This window comes from Hyla sarda, chromosome 1 (genome assembly GCF_029499605.1).
Source record: "Hyla sarda isolate aHylSar1 chromosome 1, aHylSar1.hap1, whole genome shotgun sequence".
In the NCBI taxonomy this organism is placed as follows: domain Eukaryota; kingdom Metazoa; phylum Chordata; class Amphibia; order Anura; family Hylidae; genus Hyla; species Hyla sarda.
In genome coordinates, this window is record NC_079189.1 from 167,794,094 (window position 1) to 167,809,582 (window position 15,489).

The following is a 15,489-nucleotide window of genomic DNA, read 5'->3' on the forward strand; positions in this document are numbered from 1 at the left end:
TTCCTCCCCAACAAGAATTAGGAAGGAAAAACCGGGCAACGCCGGGTACTCTGCTAGTATTTTTATAAAATGAAATTTTATAAGAATTGTAAAGTGGTTTTAGTTCCCCTTCAAGAAGTCACAACATTTATGCTAAATAGACAGTCTCTTTAGATACATATAAGAGTTTTTAGCTCTATTTTCTTTTACAGATTTTATTTGGTTTTTTTTTACCTTAAAGCAGGAGGCTGTAATATCGGAACATGTAATGCCACAATTTACCTGGAACAATGATATGGTGAGTTGTATTTTTCTTTACAAAAGGTGAAGTTGGTGAAAAGGCTAGACATGGTGAATATTTTCTGTAGCGGATCTGCAACACATACATGACGGAATAGGTCATGCATTTTACCACGTTTGCTGCAGGAGTTACGCTATGCATTGAATAGGATGCAATCTATTGGGAAAATCTGATTTTTGCTGGGGGGATCTAATAGTTAGCAAGCATAGCCTGAATCCCGTGCAGATTCTTTATTCTACATTTGGATAAGATTTTAGTAAAATAAAGCAGTATTCTGGGATGTATAATGTCACCCTTATTAGACAGTGATGTCAGTGATACCCTAAATGATGTTACAGCATGAGTTGCCAGACTTGTTCAGCATGGGATCTATTTTTGTGGAACCCAAATAAATTCTACCAGTTAACCCCAAATGGGACATATGTAACACAGAGGACACTACTACAATAAGGGGCTCAAGCTATATTTGCAAAAAAATTGTACAAATGCCTTTTTATACAAGATTGGAGTGCTGTCTGTCTGTAATGTTCTCCTTTCATCAGCAGATGGCAGACAGTGTAGGAGAAAGTATAATATGGAAGGTTTTAACCCCATATTCCCTCTCTGTGTGGGCCCTATGGAATGTACGCCCATTTTACAGTTGCCCCAGAGGCCCCCATAAAACTAATAGTAGCCATTATTAGCAGGGATATTGAGGGGCACCTATTTATGGCAGTATAATGAGAAATTTCAGTGTTATTTGGCTTATACATATTATTCAGGTACTGGGTAGTGGTATTATGTGGGCTGTATATGGCAGTGTACAGTAAATTTGTATTATGCATAATGATTCATACAGCCCATGACTGGACTGCACGCCAATATCTATATGTTATAACTGCACTTCAATATTATATATCCCACTATATATACAATGCCAGTTATCCTGTATACATTTTACTATATGCAGTTCCACCTCTCCTATATACATCTTACTACTGTATATACAGCACCGCCCAGTATTCCTTGACACAGCCTATGGCTCCGCAGCTGACCCAAAACTACAACTCCCAGCATGTTGCACCATAACCTATACTATACTACGATATAGTGCAACATGCTGGGAGTTGTAGTTTTGGTTTGGGGCAGCTGCAGAACCATAGGTTGTATCAGGGCATGCTGGGAGCTGTAGATAGTAACTAACTTCAACTAACAAATTCAATAGAAAAGTCACATCAAAACAAAAATAGTATCGTTAAAAACTACTGATCACAGCACAAAATATAAGTCGTCATACAGCACCGGTATACAGAGAAATAAAAAAGTCATAGAGATCAGAAGAGGACATAATTTCCCCTGCATATGTACTGCATCTCTTTTATCAATTACTGTGATGTCACACATATATAATTATTATGCACATGAGCATGGCCGGTATTTTTTTGCAAGAAAGGTGGCAACCCTACTCAACAGCCATGACGTCTTCATGCCTGAGCATTTTGCTTATCTTCTTTACCTTGCTATAACATGTACATTAGCCATCAAAGACTATATGAAAATATATCTACTAGCCACAAAGGGTGGTTAAAGGCACACTGTAAACTTAGAGTGGGGAATTTTTTTAAAGAGTACCTGTCACCAGACTAAACTTTTAATATATTGTTCCTTATGTAATTATAAAAAAACTTTACTTTATTTACTTGCTGGTAAAATTCTCAACCTTGATATGTTTTTAATGTGATTGAAAAAATGGCCAGTAGGTGGCTCTGTTTTTTTCCCTGCCACAAATCAAACAGTTAGTTTGGTCTGTGCCTGACAGGAGACCAAACTCAGGAAGTGTGTGTGGGACATGGCAAGGCACCTGCTGGAGAACGCCCACTTTCTCCTACCAGGAGCTTACACAATGTGAGCAAGGGCAAAGGTATGATATAGAGATTTGTAAAGCTAGGAAAAGATTTTTAAGAGCAGAAGGGCTGTTAGGAGTAGTTAGGGAATATAATCTGAGTTAGTTTAGAAAATATGGTTTGACGACAGGTACTCTTTAAGTCTGCACCTGGTGTAGAGTGTTTAAAAGTTCTAAATTTGTGTGCCGACCCAAGATTTGGTCAAAAAAGTTGGGGCTTTTTAATGCTCTGTGCTACCCAAGTGGGAGAGTGCTAGTAGGTGTAAATTGTAGTAGAAATCTACACTGGCTTTGAGGTGGCATAGATTTCCGAGGCTGCCACGTGGGCAGCTTTGAGGCACCTTGATTTAACAAGAGGCATGCACCTCTTGATAAATACAGTGAGACTGTATACTGGAAGAGGTTTTCTTAAAAAGTACCAGTTACCAAATAAACTTTACTAAACTAACTCTGGCTATGTTCCCTAACTACTCCTAACACCTCTCCAGCCCTTAAAAAAAAATTCAGAGCTTTAAAAAGGCTGTGTATCTTACCTTTATTCTTTCTCACATAGTGCAATCTCCCAGCAGGTGAAAGTGGGCGTTTCCCAGCAGGCATGACATCACTGAAGCCTGCTGGGGGACCACTTCCGCCCTCACATCATTGCAGTGCTTTGATGAATAGAAGACCTCAAGCTCTGTGCAGCTTTCAGTGAATTTCTATGCATGTTTCAGTGAGGCTCTTTACAGATTTCAGTGACGCTCTGTGCAGCTGTCAATAAAGCTTAGTGCAGAGAAACACTTCTTGGGAGGAGACCAAACTCACTGTATTAATTGTTTCAGGGAACAGAACAGAGCCAACTAGTGGCCGTTTTTTCTATTAAAAGCAAGTGAATGGGAAAGTGTCTACTAATAACACAAGGCACAGGAAAAAAGAAAAAGGGATACGTGCCCCTAGTGAATTATGTCAAAATTCACAATACATATGATAAGTGGAGATACACTCACCAAATAGGGTTGCGCTCAGAGCACAACAGCTCAGAAGACATCTAGTAATAGCAATGGTAGCTCTGGACCTGCAGCCGTGGCTCATCCGGTGTTAGCGCTGCTAGTCTGGTAAATGGAGACTGGTAGAGGGTAAGAAAAATCCGAGCTTCTAGGCACTGGTCCAATTGGTGTAAAATAGGACACAAGGTTCACGTCCTAAAATATGGTTAGACAATCTTCACAGATACACTGCCCGAATCAGTTACATTACTGTAATACCACAAAATACCACATAACCAATGTTTCTGCATTACCTAATAGGGTACACACTACGAATGACATACATTTTTTTAACATGTCTGTAAGTTTATGTATAGTTTGCCTATTTTAAATGCAGCTACATGCATAAGAAGTTTTGTGAATTACCTAATTGAAGTGACCTTTACAAGGACACCATGAGGATATTTATTGTTAGTCTTGCTGTCTATGTGTATGCGCCTTGCCTGATGAAGGGTCCGTTACGGACCAGAAACGCGTTGCTGTAGTGCTAATAAACCATATTTTAGGACATGAACCTTGTGTCCTAACTATTTTACACCAATTGGACCAGCGCCTAGAAGCTCGGATTTTTCTTACTCTCTACCAGTCTACTAATTACACAAGGAACACTATATTAAAAGTTTTATTTGGTGACAAGTACTGTTTGAGGCTGACGTATAAACAGAAAATTCCCCCCAGAATATTTATTTACTTCTCTGTTGAAATCGGGAAGAGAATAGAATGGTATTCTAACATAACAATCGACTAGTCTCTAATTTCACCAGTCCACCAGTCGATCACGATTATATTACCGCTACTGTGTTACTGAATAAAGATATATCCACATGCTTTTTTTTTGCTTTTTTATCAAGAAAAATGAACATGGAGAAAACAAATTTGGTCTGGCTTCCTCTTCCTCTAATATTGCTGCTATATCGAGTTGTACTGGTGAAGTTTTTGTGTGGAACCTTGAAGCTGGGGATCCCCTCTGCCATTTTTCCCCTTTTAATAGAGAAGAATTGGATGCTGAAATAGGTATCTCCATAGCAGAAGACAATGATGCTTCGGGCCTCTTTACCTACTTTTTTCTTTCCTATACTAGTAATAAGATAATTTCTACATATATTTATCATAGTGATTTATCAGTATACACAGTAGATTTTCATACATTTTATTTATTTATTATTAAAGTACGTTTCTTTGCCGCTTTTTAGGTAATTTAGTCATACACAAAGCTGTTTTTCTTTCCACGAGATGTGATAGGAAAAAAGACTCTGCAGTTTTGATAACCAGTGGATCTAAAGGTAGGTTGTGGCTTTGCCACATTAGCAAGATTAACTATGCGTGCTAGACTCATATATGGCCCCTTTCACACTCCAAAATTCTCTGTTTTTAAAGGTCGATATGAAGTTCCATCTGAAAATCAGCTGAAAACGGCAGTTCCAAAATTCTATATGGCCGTTAGAAAATCCCATTATAGTCAATGGGATTTTTCTAATAGCCGTTTTAACCCATTATAGCCCGTTATTAACCCCTTAAGGACACAGCCCTTTCCCCCCCTAAGGACTGAGCCCTTTTTCGCAATTCTGACCACCGTCGCTTTACGCATTAATAACTCTAAAACGCTTTTACCGAATATTCGGATTCTGAGTGTTTTTTCGTGACATATTCTACTTTATTTTGGTGGTAAATTTTTGTCGTTACTTGCATCCTTTTTTGGTGAAAAATCCCCAAATTTCATGAAAATTTTGAAAATTTTGAATTTTTCTAACTTTGAAGCTCTCTACTTGTAAGGAAAATGGTTATTCCAAATACATTTTATTTTTATTCACAAATACAATATGTCCACTTTATGTTGGCATCATAAAATGGACATATTTTTACTTTTTGAAAAAATTAGAGGGCTTCAAAGTAGAGCAGCAATTTTCAAAAATGTCATGAAAATTGCAAAATCTGAAGGAATAGATGTTACAGAACTAAAACTCCCAGCATGCCTGGGCAGTCTAGGCATGCTGAGAGTTGTAGTTTGGCAACATCTGGAGGGCTACGGTTTGGGCACCACTGAAACAGTGGTCTCCAAACTGTGACCCTCCAGATGTTGCAAAACTACAACTCCCAGCATGCCCAGACAGCCTTTGTTCTCAGGACCCCCCTCGGCGATGTGCCGGGATGCCTGCTGAATGATTTCAGCAGGCATTACGGTCCGGTCCCCAACCGGCTAGCGGCGGGGACCGGAATTCCCACGGCCGTATGCATACGCCCCACGTCCTTAAGGACTCGGGATGCAGGGCATATGCATACGCCCGGTATCCTGAAGAGGTTAATAATGGGCTATAACTGGTTAAAACGGCTATTAGAAAAATCGCATAGACTATGGGATTTTCTAACGACTGTATAGGATTTTGTAACGGCCGTTTTCAGCTGATTTTCAGACGTAACTACGTACAGATCTTTAAAAAATGAGAATTTTGTAGAATGAAAGAAGCCTATATAGTTATTATACCCTAGATTTTCACAATACATTTATTATCTTATTTTTAGGCTATATTACTTTCTGGAATATTGTTGGTGGAGGCAAAATGTTTGCAAGGTTTGAAGGTGTGAGTATCTTACCTTACTTGGTTGGTTTACATTATTATTATCATAGATAGATTTCTCCTTATACATATATGTAATATATAATTACTATAGTCAGTATATACAGTCTGGAATCAAATAATAAGAATAATGGCAAACAATTACTGAAGATAGCTGTTCACATGCTTATCATGCCATCACATACAGATATGTCTTATTATCTAAGCAGTGTAGACAAAAACACTTGGAGCCGGGGACACTATAATGGTAACAATAGCAGCGTGTATACTAAGTTCATTAGAAGTTTGCAAGAGAATGGGGAACAGCACCATAGTTTATTGAGAGTTTATTATTTTCATGGATTTTTTTCAGCTTGATACATTTCTGTATTCATTCTGATTCATTGTATATACTGTACAGTGATTCCTAAATTCTAAATAACATAACCTGCATTGTTAATCTTGTCATTGCAGTCACAGTACAAGTGTATGGTAAATGCCATCGCTGTCAGTGAGGACGACTCCATTCTATGTGCAGCTGACCAGTTATTCTACATCTATGTCTGGAATATATCCCAGTATGCACTGGGGGCACCAGAGGGGCAGCCACCTGTCCGTGAGTGGCTTTACGGTATTTTATCTCAAGTCGGTGTATACATTAAAGGGGTAGTCTGGTGGAAAACTTTTTTTAAATCAACTGGTGCAAGAAAGTTAAACAGATTTGTAAATTACTTCTATTAAAAAAATCTTAATCCTTCCAGTACTTATTAGCTGCTGAATACTACAGAGAAAATTATTTTCTTTTTGGAACACAGTGCTCTCTGCTGACATCTCTGTCCATTTTAGGAATTGTCCAGAGCAACATATGTTTGCTATGGGGATTTTCTCCTACTCTGGACAGTTCTTAAAATGGACAGAGATGTCAGCAGAGAGCACTGTGCTTGTGATTCAGCACAGAGAGCTCTGTGTTCCAAAAAGAAAAGAATTTCTTCTGTAGTATTAAGCAGCTAATAAGTACAGGAAGGATTAAGATTTTCTTAATAGAAGTAATTTACAAATCTGTTTAACTTTCTGGCACCAGTTGATTAAAAAAAAAAAGTTTTCCACCGGAGTACCCCTTTAATAATGAAAATCTTATATTCATTTGCTGACATTTGTCTCAACAGTACTGCACTGCTGGCGAGCACACATGAGTGATATTACAAGGTAGGGACTTTTCTTTATTTGCCTGTGGTTGAATGAATATAGTTTCAATGGTATATATTTAATCATCCTAAAGCGTGTCTTTATTTATGTGATTTCTACAGAGTGATCCCTGTGAAGAAGCACAAGGTGATTGTTACTACAGCCCAGGACTGCACTGTGAAGCTATGGACTATACAGGGGGAATATATAGGTAATATTTAATGACCGTATATACAGTGACCCCCCGACCTACGATGGCCCCAACATACGATCATTTCAACATACGATGGCCTCTCAGAGGCAGCATCAACATACGATGCTTTTGTATTTCGGGCCATCGCAGAAACGGCTATCAGGCAGCGCAGACTGCTTCAGCTGCCACCAGATAGCCGTTTACGATGCCCCGTGTGGTCCGCTGACTATCACTCACCTGTCCTCGGGGCTCCGGCCCGTCCTCTTCGGGATCCCCTGCATCGTCAGTGCTCTCCATCGTCGTCATCACGTCGCTGTGCACGCCGTCCCTTCATCCAATAGGAGCGCCGTGCATAGCGACGTGATGGCGGTGACGGAGAGCGAGGATGCCGGGGAAGCAGGGGCCTTGCCGGAGCGTCGGGGACACCCCTGGGACGCGGCGACAGCGATGTAGGGCGACATTCAGGGCAGCGTTGACGGGTCCGGAGCGGCGGGGACAGGTGAGTGTAACCTCCAATACCAGTGGTCTTCAACCTGCGGACTAGGGATCGACCGATATAATTTTTTTTAGGGCCGATACCGATAATCGGTGGAGTTTAGGGCCGATAGCCGATAACTTATACCGATATTCCGGTATAAGTTATCGGCTATTTATCCCCCAGCGACACCGCTGCAGATAATTGATTTAATACGAGCGCTTTAAATCAATGAACTGCAGTGGCTTTTGCGGTGCCATAGGCCACCGCCGCCACCCGCTTCTCTCCCCCTGCCTGTCCGGGGGTCCTGAGACCTGCACCGCCACCGCTCCCCCCACCGCCGCAGCGCGACCAATCCCCCCGACCCACCGCACCGCGACAGCCCCCCCGACCTGCCGCATCGCACCGCCCCCATTGCCTCCCCCATCGCCGGTTTTATAATTACCTGTTCCCAGGGTCCACTCTACATCTGGCTCCGGTGGCGTCCTCCTGAGCTGTCACTGTGCGCACTGACAGTGACGTCACATCACGCACGTCACGTCACTCGTCATTGTGCACAGCGTAACGCAGGACGCAGCAGGAGCAAGAAGTAGCGTGGGCCCCGGGAACAGGTAATTATAAAACCGGGGATGGGGGAGGCAATGGGGCTGGGGCGGTGCGGTGGGGGGTGCGACGCGGTGCGGCGGGTCGGGGGGGGGGGGGGCGTTCGCAGTGCGGTGGGGGCGTTGTGGGGGGCGGGGCATTATCGGCTTATTGGCAATGTAATTGCCGATACCGATAATGCCCAAAATCCTGATTATCGGCCGATAATATCGGCCATACCGATAATTGGTTGATCCCTACTGCGGACCTCCAGATGTTGCAAAACTACATCTCCCAGCATGCCCAGACAGCCGTTGGCTGTCCGGGCATTCTGGGTGTTGTAGTTTTGTAACATCTAGAGGTCCGCAGGTTGTAGACCACTGTCCTATACTTTACATTGCACGGATCGCTCAACATACGATGGTTTCAACAAACGATGGTCCGTTTGGAACGCATTACCATCGTATGTTGAGGGACCACTGTAATGTATATACAGATTGGAAATATGCATCTTAAAGTAGTAAAATGTGAAATTGCTCATACATTAGTAAAATAAGTGACGTAGCCAAAGTTTAATTTGATGTTTCAGGTATTGGCATTTTATATTTGGTTGTGATGACCATTGTTCCAAATGAGAACAGGTGCAGCCATACTGGTCGTCATGTCAGAGAATTATGTGCACCAACTTTAGATTCAAATATGGCAGGAAATTGTATGATATATTGCAGCAGATTTTCTAAACTAGATAGCACTTTGAATTCCTAGGAACATTTGGGCAAAGTAAACCTTGGTGCCTCAACAAGATTGAACCTAAGAAAGAAGAACCCGGTGACAATAACCAACCATCACAAGCAAGTGAATGTGTCCAAGCTGCAGAGGAGGAACAGAAACAAATGGACAACATTTGTGAGGTCAGTGCAGGATATAGATGGACATCTCAGAGTGACACCTGCTGTATGTAACCGGCTTTTCACACTGGCACATAGAAGAGAGTCTCAAAGGGGTACTCCGGTGAAAAACTTTTTTTTTTAAATCAACTGGTGCCAGAAAGTTAAACAGATTTGTAAATTACTTCTATTAAAAAATCTTAATACTTCCAGTACTTATTAGCTGCTGAATACTGCAGCAGAAATTCTTTTCTTTTTGAAACACAGAGCTGTCTGCTGACATCACGAGCACAGTGCTCTCTGCTGACATCTCAGTCCATTTTAGGAACTGCCCAGAACAGCATATGTTTGCTATGGGGTTTTCCTTTTACCCTGGACAGTTCCTAAAAAAGGACAGAGATATCGGCAGAGAGCACTGTGCTCATGATGTCAACAGACAGCTCTGTGTTTCAAACGGAAAATAATTTCCACTGTAGTATTCAGCAGCTAATAAGTACAGGAAGGATTAAGATTTTTTTTTAAGATCTGTTTAGGCCTTCGTGATGCAACATTTTTTTTGTGTAAACACATTTTTTTTTTTCAATCAGCAGAGCGGTACAAGGGATTAATTTTTGGCATCTTACATTATAATATAGTCTGAAATTCCATCCAGAGATTCTGCAGTGCCTATGATATTTATTTGGAAAGCTAATCCTTTGATCTACTTCTACTAAAGCCACTTTTGGTTCTGCTACAGTTTAGCTTTAGTACAAACTAAGTGGCAGTCAGCCAAATCACTTCACCTGCAGTATCTAGTTCTTGTCAATCCTTTTTCTTTAGACAAGATTAAAGGGGTTATACAGGAAAAAACTTTTTTATATATATCAACTGGCTCCAGAAAGTTAAACAGATTTGTAAATTACTTCTATTATAAAATCTTAATCCTTTCAGTACTTATGAGCTTCTGAAGTTAAGGTTGTTCTTTTCTGTCTAAATCCTCTCTGATGACACGCGTCTCGGGAAACGCCCAGTTTAGAAGAGGTTTGCTATGGGGATTTGCTTCTAAACTGGGCGTTTCCCGAGACACGTGTCATCAGAGAGCACTTAGACAGAAAAGAACAACCTTAACTTCAGAAGCTCAAAAGTACTGAAAGGATTAAGATTTTTTAATAGAAGTAATTTACAAATCTGTTTAACTTTCTGGAGCCAGTTGATATATATATTAAAAAGTTTTTTTCCTGGATAACCCCTTTAAAAAAGAAGTAAAACATAAAATCCCTCTATTGTGCAGCCATATACATTGTATATACTATGAACAAATACAAAGGAATGGGATGGAGTAATAAGTGGATAAACATGTGACTTTATTAATAATTCATTACATATTAAAAACAAATACAAATACAAGAGGGACCGCTGGAGAGACGCCACCCCACGGGGGGGCATCTCTCCAGCGGTCCCTCTTGCATTTGCACTTTTGATTCTATTTATTGGTATGTATACTGTCTCCAGGCACTTTATAGTTGTTGAGGTATATCCTCTATGGGATTGTGCAATAGAATGAGCAGTAGTACAACGTATGAAATGTATTTAATACTATAGTTTACATTGTGGACTTTCTGGAGTGACGCCCTCTTCTCCACCACAAGTTGTTTTCTCCCTCTGTATGATGTCTTTTCTTGTTTTTAATATGTAATGAATTATTAATAAAGTCATATTCTTATCCACTTATTACTCCATCCCATTCCTTTGTATTTGTTCTTAGTATAAGGAGTGTATAGTAGGGCCATATGTAACAACACTATATATATATATAGGTATCATAGATCCCTAATTATAATAATATATAATATATTGTGCCATAATTTTGGTTATATTGTATATACTATGTATCTACTAGCCTGTAGTGCAATAAGCCGTATATGTCTGCAGTCCTCCTCATAGTACAGCAAGCAGGAAAGTATATATCCTTAATCAGGAGGATATATACGTCATGTACTGTCACTATGAGGATTGGAGACATCTGGGGGGCTCAACTCATGGGGGACAAATGTCCACCTTAAAATGTTCCTACCAGCCTAAATGGCTTTTTTTGGAGCTGAGTTACTCTTCCCATGAGGAGTCTTTTTTCTGATAAGGTTCTTCCTTTAAATAACACAAATTTCTAGCAGTCAAAAAAGAGAAGGCTTCCATGCATGTAGTCCATTCTCCCAGTGATAAGCTTTTCAGATCCAATGAGGATGTAGTAGAGGTGCCTCCTCTACCAACCACAAGTTGGGTTCCCGACATCGACAGGAGGCAAGTGGGGGGTTCATCAAAAATGGAAAGGCTTCATATGAAAACCATTCATTCAGTCTTTCAATTCCTGAAGGAAGGAGAATTTCCACTCTAGACCTAAAGGACACGTACTTGTACATCCTGATTTGTAACCATTGCAGATTCCCTGCACATAAGCCTGGATATAAGGCAACCTGCTTCACCTCTAGTTCTCACCTATTCGGGATTTATTCAACATTGAATACATTTACCAAAATGTTTTCTGCATTGTCAATGGCTTAAGAGTTAGGTATGACATATATCTTCCCTACACGGAAGAGGGGCTGGTTAAAGGGGTACTCCACCCCTAGACATCCTATCCCCTATCCAAAGATAAGATGTCTGATCGTGGGGGGTCTTGCCGCTGGGGACCCCCGCAATATACCATGCGGCACCCACCTGTTTCTTGTCCGGAAGCGCTGAAGGGTCTGGGTCACGATTCCACCCCCGTGTAACGTCACGCCCCGTCCCCTCAATGCAGGTCTATGGGAGGGGGCGTGACGGCCGTCACGCCCCCTCCCATAGACCTGCATTGAGGGGGCGGGGCGTGACATCACACGGGGGCGGAGTCATACCCCTTCAAGCCAATTTAGTGAAGTCTCTAACAGCAAATTTTCATACTATAGTTATATACCTTATATCCTGGCGTGGATAGTCAACCAAGAGAAAATAGGGGATAGGGGATAAGCTGTCTAGTCTAGGGGCGGAGAACGCCTTTTGGGTGTATTCACACGTAGGCAGATTTGATGCGCAGGATTTTCTGCTGCAGATCTTAATGTAAACTAAATGACTGAGCACAGCTTCTAATCTGCAGCTACAAATCCTCTGCATCAAATCTGTGCAGGATCCTGTATGTGTAATGTACCCTGAAAGTGCAAATGTTGGTATTTGTAAGATTTGAAAATCTGTTCATACTACATATGTTTTCCAAAATAATAGAAAAGAACATGTCATTATACCATAGGTTTCTATGGGAACAATGTATAGGGGGTAGGGATGTAGAAAATATTTAGCACTGGAGTCCAGTCCTGTAGTAATAGACCATCTTCACTTCATCCAAATATAAGCAATCACTTCCCCCCTTTCAGTCTAGCACAAAACTTGACACCAAGTATAAAGGAGTTATAAACCACCTCCTAAAATAGCAGAAAGGTGATTGGCCAGTAACTAAAATCTGAAGGTATCGGTATTGTCACATGGTCATAGCACTCAGTCCACCTTATTGCTATGTTGGTGACTCAATTGGATAGTCTATTAGCCAGTAGTCATAATGCATGGCTCATTTTACTGTATCATTCTGCAGATAGAAATGTTGAGACTAGGCAGGACAAAGAGGAACAGGTAACAGAAGATGCCATTATATGTGCTTGTGTTCCAGGTCGAAGCCTCTTCCATCACAATAGATGATAAGTACATTGCAGATGAGCTGAAAGAAAGAATTGCTGTCAAATCGAAAAACAGGTAAAGTATCAATTAAAGGGGTTATCCAGTTGGAGGGGTTTTCTCTGCAGGTAACAGCAGTTTAAAAAAACAAACTGTCACTCACCTCCTGCGTTCCAGAGGTGGCTCCGGTGACCCGCTCCAGTCCCCGGCTGCACTCCTCTTCAGCTCAGAAGAAGGCGCCCGGAGTGTTACACTGCCCCTCAGCCAATCACTGGCCACTTTTGTCGCCAATGTTTAGACATTAATGGCTGTGTGTTGTGTTATTATGAGTATTATATCACAAAAACCTGGGACACAAAGGCACAAAATCCCTTTAATATCACTTCCCTAAAACCTAACTTTTATTAGTACTATGTAAAAATATGTATCAAGTGACCCAAATAAGGTTAAAAATCATCTGTCACTGCCCTACCATGTGTTTTGAACACTCAATGGACTAACCATCTTTATAATGCAAATGCACAACGGAGTCTGAAGTACTCTAAATAATATAAACTGTAGTGGCAGTTAGGGATCGACCGATATCGTTTTTTTAGGGCCGATACCGATAATCGGTGGAGGTTAGGGCCGATAGCCGATAACTTATACCGATATTCCGGTATAAGTTATCGGCTATTTATCCCCCCCCGCGACACCGCTGCAGATCATTGATTTAAAGCGGGCGCTTTAAATCAATGCACTGCAGTGGCTTTTGCGGTGCCATAGACCGCCGCCGCCACCCGCTTCTCTCCCCTACCTGTCCGGGGGTCCTGAGACGTATCACCGCCACTGCTCCCCCCACCGCGTTGCACCACACCTAGGTTTGCCTCCAGCTGTTGCAAAACTACAACTCCCAGCATGCCCGGACAGCCGTTGGCTGTCCGGGCATGCTGGGAGTTGTAGTTTTGCAACAGCTGGAGGGCCTACTGTAGGTATAGTATATTATACAGATCCCTGTCCATCCCAGAACCCTGACTCACCTTCCCAGTTGCTGCAGGCTCCGGCCTAGTAACGCTGCATAGACGCCGCTGTGCAGTGACATCCGTGCGCAGCGACGCACCTGACGTCACGGCGTAGCGGCGTCTATGCTGCATTACTAGGCCGGAGCCTGCCCAGAGTGGAGAAGAGGACCCCCGGAGAAGAAGGCAGCCCTGACCGGTTCACCCTCCTCCCGGAATGCCGCCGGACACTACAGGAAGGATGGATGGCCCGGACCACCCCCATTACGGGTCAGTTTAATTTTTTTTATTGACTCGGAGGGTGGGGGAGGGGCCCGACCGGTATAGCGGTATGGGCAAAAATCCATACCGTGGGAGAAAAAAAAACGGTATCCGGTTCATACCGGTATACCGCCCAGCACTACGGTGATGGTTGTGAAGCGGTGCGGTGGGTCGGGGGGGCGGTCGCGCTGCGGCGGGTCAGGGGGGGGGGGGTCGCGGTGCGGGCGGTGTGGGGGGCCGGGCATTATCGGCTTATCGGCAAGGTAATTGCCGATAACGATAATGCCCAAAATCGTGATTATCGGCCGATAATATCGGCCATACCGATAATTGGTCAATCCCTAGTGGCAGTGTTAAAAAAAACATTGAAAATTAACCCCTTTGCATGTTTCGGTGCAGAACATTAAACACTGTTATACAGGCTGTGCACTCACTACTTTACACCATAGCAGAATTTATTCAGTGTTGTCACATGAAAATCTATCAAATATTTACAAAAATCAGGGGTTAATCTGAATATAAGAGGAAAGCACTAACCTTGTATTTTACCAGGAAGCACCATATGTTCATGGCTCAGTTTTTTTTACCTGAATCTGCTTCTTTTTAACAGAACAAAGATGGCGAGTCCAAAACAAGTGGATCTCCAGCAAGCATGTGGGAGACTGAACGCCTACAAATCATTGCAAATATGTGATTTAATGTCAGTTTCAGCTGTCATTCAAAAGCCAAACCCAGCAGCAGAGCTCAATGACCCATATGACCTGGCTTTCTAGCTTCGTTATGCTTAGATGATCACTGCACTGTTACTGCTTAGAAAAGCCTATCTATATATTATGATTATTATAAGAGAACTAATGATAACAATTCTGGGTCCCTTGTCTGTAAATGTCACTTACAATACCTTCATCTTCAGGTCTTAAAAGAGTATTCTAGTGGGAAACATTTTTTTTTAATCAAGTGGTGCCAGAAAGTTAAACAGATTTGTAAATTACTTCTGTAGAAAAAATCTTAATCCTTCCAGTACTTGTCAGCGGCTGTATGCTCCACAGGAAGTTCTTTTCTTTTGGAATTTCTTTTCTGTCACGACCACAGTTCTCTCTGCAGACACCTCTGTCCATGTCTGGAACTGTCCAGAGCAAGATAGGTTTGCTATGGGCATTTGCTCCTGCTCTGGACAGTTCCTGACATGGACAGAAGTGTCAGCCGAGAGCACTGTAGTCAGACAGAAAAGAAATTCAAAAAGAAAAGAACTTCCCGTGGAGCATACTGCAGCTGATAAGAACTGGAAGGATTAAGATTTTTAATTCTGTTTAACTTTCTCGCACCACTTGATTTAAAAAAACAAAAAAAAACATTTCCACCGGAGTACCCCTTTAAGGTAGCCAAATATGTTAGATTTTCAACTTCTATGTATGATGACCTTTTTTTTTTTTTTGCTGAGTTATCCAGTGTCTATGACCATATTTCTACTCTTCATCCGTATACAAG

General features: G+C 41.9%; 1 protein-coding gene across 6 annotated transcripts in view; it reads left to right on the forward strand.

Moving 5' to 3' along the window:
* Nucleotides 1-15,016, forward strand: part of LOC130361086 (WD repeat-containing protein 49-like) — a 64,192-nt gene extending 49,176 nt beyond the window's left edge. For 2 of the 6 annotated variants that reach the window (XM_056563655.1, XM_056563659.1), the window contains exons 18-27: nucleotides 221-277; nucleotides 4,039-4,201; nucleotides 4,381-4,470; nucleotides 5,708-5,766; nucleotides 6,217-6,358; nucleotides 6,909-6,948; nucleotides 7,050-7,138; nucleotides 8,943-9,088; nucleotides 12,738-12,820; nucleotides 14,612-15,014. In XM_056563655.1, coding sequence (XP_056419630.1) covers nucleotides 221-277; nucleotides 4,039-4,201; nucleotides 4,381-4,470; nucleotides 5,708-5,766; nucleotides 6,217-6,358; nucleotides 6,909-6,948; nucleotides 7,050-7,138; nucleotides 8,943-9,088; nucleotides 12,738-12,820; nucleotides 14,612-14,774 — 1,032 coding nt within the window. In that variant the 3' untranslated portion in view covers nucleotides 14,775-15,014. Of the gene's footprint in view, nucleotides 1-220; nucleotides 278-4,038; nucleotides 4,202-4,380; nucleotides 4,471-5,707; nucleotides 5,767-6,216; nucleotides 6,359-6,908; nucleotides 6,949-7,049; nucleotides 7,139-8,942; nucleotides 9,089-12,737; nucleotides 12,821-14,611 lie in introns of those variants that run through there. The other 4 variants (XM_056563678.1, XM_056563664.1, XM_056563669.1 and 1 more) reach the window with 4 other exon arrangements.
* Nucleotides 15,017-15,489: the final 473 nt, after the last annotated feature.